This window comes from Actinia tenebrosa, unplaced genomic scaffold (assembly GCF_029948245.1).
Source record: "Actinia tenebrosa isolate PJP-AT-01 unplaced genomic scaffold, QUT_ActTen_1.0 PGA_scaffold8__29_contigs__length_14323225, whole genome shotgun sequence".
NCBI lineage: Eukaryota > Metazoa > Cnidaria > Anthozoa > Actiniaria > Actiniidae > Actinia > Actinia tenebrosa.
In genome coordinates this window covers 9,876,690-9,888,863 of record NW_028292585.1, presented here as the reverse complement: position 1 = coordinate 9,888,863, position 12,174 = coordinate 9,876,690, and the positions used below count along the sequence as shown (strand labels likewise).

The 12,174-nt window shown below is 36.7% G+C and overlaps 1 protein-coding gene across 1 annotated transcript; it reads left to right on the top strand.

The window, feature by feature from the left end:
* Positions 1-7,884: 7,884 nt before the first annotated feature.
* LOC148905134 (uncharacterized) lies at positions 7,885-8,879 on the top strand. The gene has a single exon (XM_089040661.1). It carries the CDS (start codon positions 8,025-8,027, stop codon positions 8,877-8,879), a length of 855 nt encoding a protein of 284 aa, XP_088896787.1. The 5' UTR covers positions 7,885-8,024.
* Positions 8,880-12,174: the final 3,295 nt, after the last annotated feature.

Below are 12,174 nucleotides of genomic sequence, written 5' to 3'. Positions count from 1 at the left end.
ATTTGGAATTAATAGACACTCGTAATGTTTTGAAAATTCTTTAATTGTACTCGCCTAAAGGCTCGTGCAATTACAAGAACTTTCAAAACATTACTCGTGTCTATTAATTTCCAAATTGTACTCGAGATCGTGCGATTTCCTATACGAATCCTTTGTTTTCTATTGTTTAATTATCACTATTTAGTGCTAAAAATTAGTATTTGTTTCACGGATTTAGTGTGAGCACTCTAATTGTTTGCCCTCTACCTTAATGCCCCAATAAATAACTAGGTCTAGATTATTCTATATTCTAACTATGTCGACTATATCGAAATCTTAGACAGGAAGCTGAGATACTGTCAATAGTATTGCTTGCTCATATTCGCCGGAATTCGAAAATGAATTAGACATTTTCGGACAATAATTTACTCTATAAAAACACATACAAAACTTTGAAATTATGTAAATGAGGGACAACTTTGAAGTTTCTTTTACTTTGGGAGCAGAATTATACCTTTTTGAAAAAATATAGATGACTTGAGAGAAAATATCTTCTTCAATGATTCTGGAAATCGCTTATTACTCTAAATGCCTCGTTTTCATGTCTGCGCCTGCGATATTTATGAAAGTGCTCGCGCACCTCGGAAATTGTTAATTGATTCTGCACTGACGGGGTCACAGAAAAATGTGCAAAACTCAGATGCTCGCGATAGTGTGAGCGTATTACCTTAATGAGGTACCTTTCTATATTAGGATATTTCGGGTACAAATAAAGCGCAGAATGAAAAACTTATACAAAAAATAAAAACGTTTTGCATTTTTAAATAAAATAGCCTGGGACTCGTATGGATTTTCTTGTATCTATTTTAATTGTTATTTGTACGAAAAATGCCTTATTTCAAGGATTTTCTTAAAATACAAGAAGTTCCAAACAAGTCTATTAAATGATTTTATCAAAAATAAAGAATAACTCATAAATATCGAACTTTCACAATGTACTTACAGACAAAACCCAAGATTTGGCTGCTGTGATATTTCTTGTCTCGGATTTGAAATCGTTTAAGAATCTATAAACGGTTTTTTCTCCAGCCAGTCCCCAGTCAACGTTCCAGGAGCCGCGGGATCTTTACTGATAAGTAATCATCGATCGAAATGATTGCATATATACACGACTTTCATAACTGGCTGCTGCTAATTTGCATAAACATTAAAAATCAATGTTTTTGGAGTGAAAACCCTTTTAAATCATTGATCTTGTTGATTTAGATAAGGCGTGTGAGTTTCTACTTAAATTAATAAAACTTCTTTGGTATGCAGTCAAATTCTACAAAATTTTCTGGAAATAGTTTTCGTGAAGTATTTTCTCAGATAGCATTAATAGTTTCTGGTAAAAAGGCTTCATTCAATTCTCTATCTGAAAAAACTGAGTTATGAAAATCGTCTATATTTTTGCATTAAATTCAAGTCCGAATATAAAAAAAAAGAAACCAATTTCTAATGTAAAATTTATTGGCTGACGAGGGAATAATGTCTAAGGAATAATAAATCCAAACTTCGCAATTCGACTTCACCTTCAGAAATATTACAGTATTCTATTCTTGTTTTCTTGTATTTTCCTGATATTATGATTGCCTCACTCTAACTGTTGCAAACTGAGTTAATAATGATTTTATGAAGGATAATAAAACATGATGTATAGTATTAAACATATTATATTCATTTACTTCATCACGTCACAGTTAGGCTAACAGAGGGGTCGACTTGTTGAATTTTAATTTCAAAAAATAAAAGCAAATGGATAATGGACAAAAAGAACTTTTAAACCCATTCGCTTTTGGCAATTATTGATTGCTCATAAGAAAATTCCAAAACTAGTGCACATAATATGAAAATAAATGTAGAAATTGAAATAATAAAAATACTAAATATTAAAAGTTTTGGAAATTTTTGTCGGAAAATGGTTTCCATAGCTTCAGTCGATTGAGCAAGAAATAATGGTTAGTTGTCTTGATAACTTTTAAACTCAAAAAAAAAAAATCCTCTGAATATTTCAAGAACGGAAAATCATGAATATTGCATAACGTTACTACTGACATCTTCATAAAGATTTGGCAGCAATCCTGTTGTGTCTTTAAAAAACTTTAAGAACTTCGTATTATTCCGCCACCTCACTGGTCACTCTTTTATGAGAGATGAACGCAGCATGTGTTGAGCTTAATTAGTTTTTTTTAAAAAGAAAAGCAGGCCTCGCAGGCATACAAATATTAGTCTCTTCATAACAACTTCTTATAGTCTTTAACAAGTTGTCGTAATTAAGTCATCAATGAAAATAAGTTTTCTATTTGATCATGGGGGTTATTTAGGTTAGGATGGCCTAAAAGTAAAATGAAAAAGTATATTTAAAAATACATAAACAAGCTATACAAGAGAAGCCAGCTTAAGAGTACGAAGCGTAGCCGATCGAGTGTCTTCTTGCTTTTCAAATGTTCTTCAGCTCCCAGAGTATTCCGATATTACACCATATACTAGAGTGACACAAGCAGCACAATTTTGGGCGAGCGTTTCTCTGCCCTCTCTGCACGCGTGATCATTCAATTTTTGAAATGTATTTTTTTGTATTTTTCAAAACTCTGGCCCAAGAGCATATGTTGTAGAATCTCTCTAGCTCTTTCCACTATACTGTTGTAATATCTATTCAATACCTAAGGCATTGTTATATTCATCTTATTTATCCCAATTATTAGTTTAGAACAAGTAAACCCAGAGTGGTCTGTAAGTAAGAAGTCCAATTTCTTGGAGAATACTCGGAGCCAATTATAATCAATAGTCGATGATCGACTGCGTGTGTGGCTACTGTTATACTGCAGAATAATCCGAATTCATATCCCTCACCTCAAACTCCGATCCGCCTCACACCAAATTCAAATCTGTCACATGAAATTCCAATCACACCGCCATAATCATAATTGTTCGTTCTTAAGGAGGCTGTGGGTAGTTTTGGTCTGGCACACCTAGCCGCATTGAAACGGCTACAACTTCGTCTTGAATAACTCCACCTGCAAGCGCTTTTCACACAATGTCAGGAAAGGATTAAAGGTTTCAAAAATGATAAATTAGTTTAAAGCGGCCTTTTCATTATGACGTAATGATGACATCATAGAAATCGTTTACCGCTTATTTTCTCGAAAACTAGACCTAAACTTTCAAAGCGACTTGCACCAGTCGATAGCATTCATCAAGGCACCCAACATACTGCAATATGAAAAAAATGTATGAGAGCGTTTTCCAAATATTACGCGGTGAATATTTTCATGAACTTTTACTATTATTTCCAGCGTGTCAACTTTATACCCTCAAAATCGGGACTTTAATTTAGTGGATTCAATATTTTTAGTAGCTAGGATATAGGTACGGATATAGACACTGTCCTTATTGAGTATGAATCAAATTGTGACTTTCTTTCTAACGTTATGGATTTTTTGATATGAAGCTAAAGCATTTGTTGTCAAAAGCGATAGAAAATATCATTGAAAGCGGCATTCAAAAAATCGTCGAACGATTTTTTTCTAAATGAAGTCACTAAAAGATGTATCTTTTACAAATATTTTCCTTTAATTTCATATGCATTGAGGGGTTTTAAGGCAGTCAAATAAAAATAAGTACGCTCGATACTAACAGCACACGACAAGGAATAACACGGAAGTCAAGCGTGAATAATCACCAAGCAGCCGTGAGCGAAAGTAGTTATGAGCGTACTTATTTTTATTTGACTGCCTTAATACCCTTCAATGCATATGAAGTTAAAGGAGAACATTTGTAAAAGATACATCTTTTAGTGACTTCATTTAGAAAAAAATCGTTCGACGATTTTTTGAATGCCGCTTTCAACGATATTTTCTATCGCTTTTGACAACAAATGGGGTCATTTAGCTTCATATCAAAAAATCCATAACGTTAGAAAGAAAGTCACAATTTGATTCATACTCAATAAGGACAGTGTCTATATCCGTACCTATATTCTAGCTACTAAAAATATTGAATCCACTAAATTAAAGTCCCGATTTTGAGGGTATAAAGTTGACACGCTGGAAATAATAGTAAAAGTTCATGAAAATATTCACCGCGTAATATTTGGAAAACGCTCTCATACATTTTTTTCATATTGCAGTATGTTGGGTGCCTTGATGAATGCTATCGACTGGTGCAAGTCGCTTTGAAAGTTTAGGTCTAGTTTTCGAGAAAATAAGCGGTAAACGATTTCTATGATGTCATCATTACGTCATAATGAAAAGGCCGCTTTAAACTAATTTATCATTTTTGAAACCTTTAATCCTTTCCTGACATTGTGTGAAAAGCGCTTGCAGGTGGAGTTATTCAAGACGAAGTTGTAGCCGTTTCAATGCGGCTAGGTGTGCCAGACCAAAACTACCCACAGCCTCCTTAAGGTGGAACCAAACTAATTCAGAGCGAATTTTGGACAATTTTGTTCTCGCTGCCCTTCGCAAATCTATTGCGTCAATTTAATTATATTTTTCATATAATGTGCTTGGATTATCCTAGATTCTAACAGTGTATTTTATTTTAAGATTTTTTAAATGTTTAGCCTATTACGGCCGAAAATCAAACAGTGCTATTTTTAGTTTTTGGCTTTTTTCTCCTCATCCCCAGGTACGATTTTTCTGAACTTTTCAGAGTCTTATCACCTAGTACCATTGCAGCCTGTGTATAAATTTGGATGGAAAGTCTTGGGCAGAAAAAAAGTTATGACGCCGCTTGAAAATTCGATCCAAAATTTGAAGCATATGAAACATCGCGCTTTAGAAACATTACCATTGAATGGATTGCCTTGAAGTTTTCACATACCTATTTCCAGGTATTGCGGATGAGCCTTACGAAAAAAGCAGCATCAAATCTTAAAAACTCATTGAATAAATGTTTTTTTACTAATTGTCGTTGTAAACCTCAAAAATGAGAGTTTTGCTAGAAATCACATTTTCGCCTTTTTCTTCAAAACGGCTCCAAGTTTTTTCTTTAAACCACCTACATCAATAGACCGGAGCTTTATCTAAATGGTAGTGAAATTTCTACAGCTCGTCCTATCCAAATTTTGGAGAAAACATTTTTTAAAGTGAGGTGTACCTGAAGAGCTCACCCCGCTAGAAATAATTAATTCAATATCGGTCGACAACAACGCTCTCGGACATTCCACAATGTTAACTTCGGGACAGGTTCGACAGAATATTTGAATAAACACAATGACATTGAAGATGTCGTTATGCAAATATTCTCACGATCTTAACCGTGCGGAACGACCGAGAGTGTTGTTGTCTTATAAACTTTTACGACAGCTTTGGACTCGTGAGATGCTGTACTTTGAGCGTATATGGAAATATCACTCGGCCATTGCTGCCAAACACTTCGACAGAGTATCCATTCTATTGGAAAATCACCTAAGACTGATTACAAAATAAATAAGATATCGATGAAATGACAGTTGACACAGTTCTTGAAAGAAGGGACTTGTTATCAATGAAAAATAGTATGAAGTTTTCAAGGGAGTGACAAATTACAATAAAATTTATCATCGAATGGAACTTAATGCACATGGATAAAGAAAGTCAAACGTTTAATCAATTATAGTACACTTAACAAAATTACTCGACTCTTATTGAGAGTATGTGGACCGCGTGGCACTAATGAAATAGTAGAAGATAATATAGGTAAGTTGTAGTGCTTGGGAACGAGGTTATTCCGGGCGAAAGCCCTTGGAATTAAATTCGGAAAAATTAATTTCCGACCTCGCTGGGATTCGAACCCACGACCTTCGGAATTGTACTACCGATGCTCTACCAGCTGAGCTAGAGGTCAGACTGAGAGCAGGCCGGGGTGAAATAGATGTTAGGTCGCGGTAATTATGATGCAAAGAGGAGGGTATGTGGACCGCGTGGCACTAATGAAATAGTAGAAGATAATATAGGTAAGTTGTAGTGCTTGGGAACGAGGTTATTCCGGGCGAATGTAATTCCAAGGGCTTTCGCCCGGAATAACCTCGTTCCCAAGCACTACAACTTACCTATATTATCTTCTACTATTTCATTAGTGCCACGCGGTCCACATACCCTCCTCTTTGCATCATAATTACCGCGAGCTAACATCTATTTCACCCCGGCCTGCTCTGAGTCTGACCTCTAGCTCAGCTGGTAGAGCATCGGTAGTACAATTCCGAAGGTCGTGGGTTCGAATCCCAGCGAGGTCGGAAATTAATTTTTCCGAATTTAATTCCAAGGGCTTTCGCCCGGAATAACCTCGTTCCCAAGCACTACAACTTACCTATATTATCTTCGACTCTTATTGGTCGAAAGGAGTACAATTATAGCGTTAATTGTACTCCGTAGGAGTACCGAATTAAGTCGCTATGGCAACACGGACAAAACAATGTCAAAACAATTATTTTCTATCATTTTGTACTTAAAAAACATATAAATAAAATTTTAAAGCCGTAAGAACTAATCTTTTTTATGCATTTCAGTTGCGCGATGGACTGAAAATCGGCCGTCAAATAGACAAAGATGAACGGCGTCGCTCCGTATTTTTTACACTGAAATTTTGTTGAGTGAACTATAAACAAAAAATCACACGATCTTCTCGTACAATTTGGAATAAAGGCTCGTGCAATTACAAGAACTTTCAAAACATTACTCGTGTCTATTAATTTCCAAATTGTACTCGAGATCGTGCGATTTCCTATACTAATCCGACCGGAAGCAAGGAATATTGCGACCACGTCCTCACGTCCTTTTATTACGTACCGCGACGCATTAGGACACGCCAGATTAGACAGCCTTTTTGATAGGAGGCAAGAGCAGACAATTAGATCCTTTCAAGAAATTTGTAGCGACATTGAGCACAAGCTCCAAAAGTACCTTCCTAAACCAAATAAATGTAATTTTAATCTCAGAAGTGCCCACTAATTCCATGCCCATGTCTGTAAAACAAGTAGACTAAAGAATAGTTTATAGTATATTCGTAAATAGTTTTTCCAAATATTTTATTTTTTTATACACATATGCTCGTAAATATCCAATATTTTAATTCAATTGTATTGTAAAGTTTTAACTCAATTCAGCTTTAAGCTGTAATTTTTAAAACTTTTCAGTCTGTATTTGTGTTGGTTGATATGCCTTGTGCTGCTTAGTTTGCATCCTCAGTAGCTTTTTTATAGTAAGTCTAGGACCATACTTTATCTTTGGAAGTCTTACTCTTTGAGTTGGTTCTAAACTTTTCCATTATTATTACTCTATTCTTGACTTGTCAATAAAGTTCATACAATCTGACCGCGGGTTTAAACGATGAACCTTAGGTATTTTATCTTCCCTAAAAAATAGTAATAATGAAATAAACAAATAAAATGAAATAAACAAATAAAAACCACAATGACAAAGCTTTACGTAAGATATGTGCAGTACTAAGCAAAACGATTTTTTGCATCATGCTAATATCTATCTTCCCTGGACTGTTGTAAACATTTGCCTCCATTCCTTTACTTATGAGTCCTAGGGCACCTATAACTATTGGGATGTTAATCACTCTCAGTCACCACATTCTAAAGATATTTCAATCTCTAAGTCCTTGTACTTTGATCTTTTTTCTACTATTTCCTTTATTCCAACATTAATTTCGTTTGGCACTGCATGACATTTCAATCAGGAAACAGTTTACTTTTCTTGTCTTTGACGATAATATCTGGTCTGTTTGCACTGATTTCCCTGTCCGTATGTATAGGCATGTCCCACAAAATGGTGGCATCTTCATCATTCAGAACAGTTTGGACCTTCTTATTCTTATTATTATTATTATTATTATTATTATTATTATTATTATTATTATTCCTTGGCATTCCTTGCTTAAAAGAAGATTCGCCTCAACAATTCGCAGCATCGAAGTTAATAACATCTAGACACACCGAGTCTATAAAAGATCAAAATTTAACACCTTTGGAGGACTCAGAGGATCTCAAGAGTCAATATCGCAGTTTGAAAGCAATTATGACAAAGTCGAAAATCGAGCGCATCGACGGTATGATGAATCCAGAAATGGCAACTTACATCGATCAAGCAAGAGATAAAGGTGCAAGTTCCTGGTTAAACACTATTCCTTATGACAACCAAGGCCTAACCCTCAACAAGCAAGAATTTAGAGATGCCTTGCGCTTACGATATAACATGCCCCTAAGTGATCTACCTTTGACTTGTCCATGTGGCTCGTCTTTCGACGTCAATCACGCGTTATCCTGCAAGAAAGGAGGCTTCATTGCCCAAAGACATGACAATGTTCGCGACTTTTTAACCACTCTCTTGAGCAAAGTCTGCCATAACGTCCAAGCCGAGCCTCGGCTGATTCCACTGAATGGAGAACGGTTTAACCTAAAATCCACGACTACAAGCGAAGATGCACGCCTGGATATCAAAGCGGGGGCATTCTGGCAACGAGGAGTGACAGCATTTTTTGACGTACGAGTGTCGCATGTCAACTCCAAGTGCAACCAGAAGAAAACCACCTCATCAATATTCAACGAACAAGAGCAAGAAAAGAAAAGAAAATATCAACAGAGAGTTCTGGAAGTGGAAATGGGTTCATTTACACCGCTTATCTTTGGGACCAATGGTGGTATGGGCAAGGAAAGCCAAATTTTCCTAAAAACTCTAGCGGATAAACTGGCGAACAAAACTGGACAAAGCTATTCTGACACAATAACATATATTAGAACAAAGTTGTCGTTTGAGATTTTGAAAGCTGTAATTACATGCATTAGAGGCTCCCGCACTCCTTTTTATAAGAACAACGAAAGTGACTTTCTATTGGACTTTAGCATTAATACTAACCTTGCCGATATTAGATAATTTTAGATTTTTTTATAATGCTTGTTTTTCATTTTGTTTTTTTCTAGTTTTTTGTAAATAGTAACTTTTTCTCTTTAAATTTTCACAAAGTACATAATGTAATTTTTTTCAAAAAAATTATTAAAGAAATTATTATTATTATTATTATTATTATTATTATTATTTTATTAGTTTATTTTATTTTATTTTATTATTTTATTTTATTAGTTTATGCCATCAACTCGTACAGACAGTCAGCAAGATTATTCATCACAGGCGGGAAAGAACTCGTATCAGCTGAGGGAACAACACAAGGTGACCCACTGGCTATGGGTATGTACGCGTTGAGTATGCAGCCTCTTATTACAACATTGCAGGCTTTTTCTGACGCCAAGCAATGCTGGTTCGCTGATGACGCTAGTGGTGTAGGAAAAGCAGCGGATCTTAAAAAATGGTGGGACACTCTTAACCAGTACGGACCAGATCTTGGGTACTTCCCCAACGCAAAGAAGTGCTGGGTTATAGTAAAGCCACCAAAAGAAGAAATCGTCAGAGAAACTTTTAAGGATACACCCATTAAGTAACAGTGGAGGGGCACAAACATCTTGGTGCAGTTCTTGGTTCCAGATCGTTTCTAAACGAGTACGTCACGGAAAAGATTGACAACTGGGTGAACGAGATCACCAAATTAGCAGAATTTGCTCTATCACAGCCACAGGCCTGTTACGCTGCCTACACGTTTGGCTTAAAACATCGCTGGACGTACTTTCTTCGCACACTTCCAGATATCTCAGACCTACTGAAACCTTTAGAAGCTGCCATCTCCGACGTGTTTATACCCGCCATGACACAAAAAGATTGTGATGAAGATGATCGCAAGATTTTATCGCTACCGACACGATATGGAGGTATCGAGCAGCAGTAAGGGGGACTCGCGATCACCATTCGGAATCGCCCGGGAATTACCCGTGTTTATGCACTAGCGTCCCCCGCGGGAATTACCCGTGTTCTGTCATATGTTGCGCGAATGTTAGGAATATTTGTCTTGTATATGCATGAATGTAAAAAGTTCACCAATGACTTCTGTATAATTTGCCTAAGATCCAAAGTTAACATACCTAAGCCCAAGGGTTTCTGGTGTTGTGGTAAGAAAATGCAAATAGAAGACGACACGTCAGCGCAGTGTTACGAATGTGGTAAGAATATTCGTAATGCCGTACCAAATGCTACCAGAGAGCAGTATTACGCCAATGGAGGTCGTAAGAAAACGCCATATAAGAGAATAAAATACTTCAGGGACTGGATGAGTCATATCCAAGGCCATCGGCCGGTATATTTAGACGACGAAGTAAAGAAGAAAATCATAGACCATTTAGAAGAACCAACGCCACAAAGCCTACGGAAAACGCTGAAAAAATTAAGACTAGGGAAATATTACAAAGCTATTCCTTATCTTTTGTCTGAAATTACCGGTAACTCTATTCCTGAGGTTTCTGATATGACAAAAGCCGAGTGGATGTTTTGTCGGCTGGATAAGGATATTCCTTATTATCCTGACGTAATTTACGAAATATTTTACAAAATAGACCCCAACCACCCCCTGTTAGGATGGATTCCGAGGCGACAATAACATATTACGCGTAATTCGTACGATGAATTTATATTACGCGTAATAATTTGCCAAATAAAGTCATGCAAATAATTTATATTACGCATAATAATTCGCTAAATGATTCATATTACGCGTAATAATTCGCCAAATAATTCGTATTACGCGTAATAATTCGCCAAATAATTCATATTACGCGTAATAATTCACTGAATTTATATTACGCGTAATAATTCGCCAAATAATTCGTATTACGCGTAATAATTCGCCAAATAATTCATATTACGCGTAATAATTCACTGAATTTATATTACGCGTAATTTCTAGACTGACGTTCGATATGTAAATAGAATCCCGTCACGCTCTTTTCAAAGCAGATGTTTACTGAGCAAGCTTTCTTTGAAGCTCTTCTTTTGCCTCCTGGTAGATCTTTTTGCGAGATTCCTCGGAAAGATCTTTTACGACTGTTTTTTTATTCCTTATGTCCGACTTTAATTTCTCGTATTTGTCTTCTTCGGTCAGAATAAGCGAGAATTCTACGTCGTCTATCTTTCTGTCACGCAAAGCCTTTGAGACAAGGTCAGTGATAGTATTTACTTTAGCCCTTGACAGAGCTATTGTAGTGTCATGCTTGGATATTTTGCTTGACAACTGTTTCATAATACCCGTAACAACAGCAGAAATAATACCACAAGCTGCCCCAACGCCGGCCAAAGGAACTCCAACAATTATTCCCGGCCCGGTAAGCGAAGTAGCAACGCCAGAACCCGTTAACACAACAGATATGGATCCTGAAGTTATCGCAATCTTATGTAGCGTACTCCGGGCTCTGACGTATTTCTTCCTAACTTTTTCATAGTGTTTTGTTTGCCCTTCCAAGTAAGCCAGGATTAAGTTCGCTTTATTCAGACGAAAGTTTTCGGCGTTTAGTTCGTTAGGTGTAGTATAGGGAACATCTGGGTACAACTTAGGTGCTGAAGGTATAACATCCATTATATATACTAATGTACGACGCTTTTGGGAATGATATTGAGGAGCAGCCACATCACGATAATCGAGATTACTGGAATTGGAGAGCATTTAGGAAGATGTTTCCGCATGCAGACCCTAGTAAGTTCGAAAGAAGGCCCGATGGGATTTACTTCAACGGCGAAAGAATGTACAGCAATGAGGATTTGAAACCTACGCTGGTCGATCAGATAGACTCTCAGCTGAAGCATCCTAAGCCTAAACCCGTGCAAGGTTGGTCAAAGGAATTATTGCTTGGTACCAGTACTTATCCGATACCCGCAGTTACGTTTAATGAACATCCAAGCTTGGACCTAACGTTGAACATGCGGATCTCTAACAACCATTCCTTTCCGTTAAAGGTGCGAGATATCTTCAAAAACGTTCCCATTGTTCATACCACTGCAAAAGAATCTCATGAATGGTTAAGTGGTCCTAACATGCGTTATTGGCCGCAGCAACTAAACTTTGCGGTTTGGTGTGCCACTAGCGGCTGTGGTGTAAGTGCAAACTTGATGAAGAATTCAATATTTATGTTTCATTTTCACTTTACGGTTAGAAGAATACTGCATGAGATGGGCGTTACTGCATTACCAGGAGATGCCACGTTTTATCCAAGAGATAATAAATACAACGTTCCAGCCTATAACGGGCTTTGTAAGGAGTTCGGTGTTGTAGGGAAGGATTTTAGATGCACTG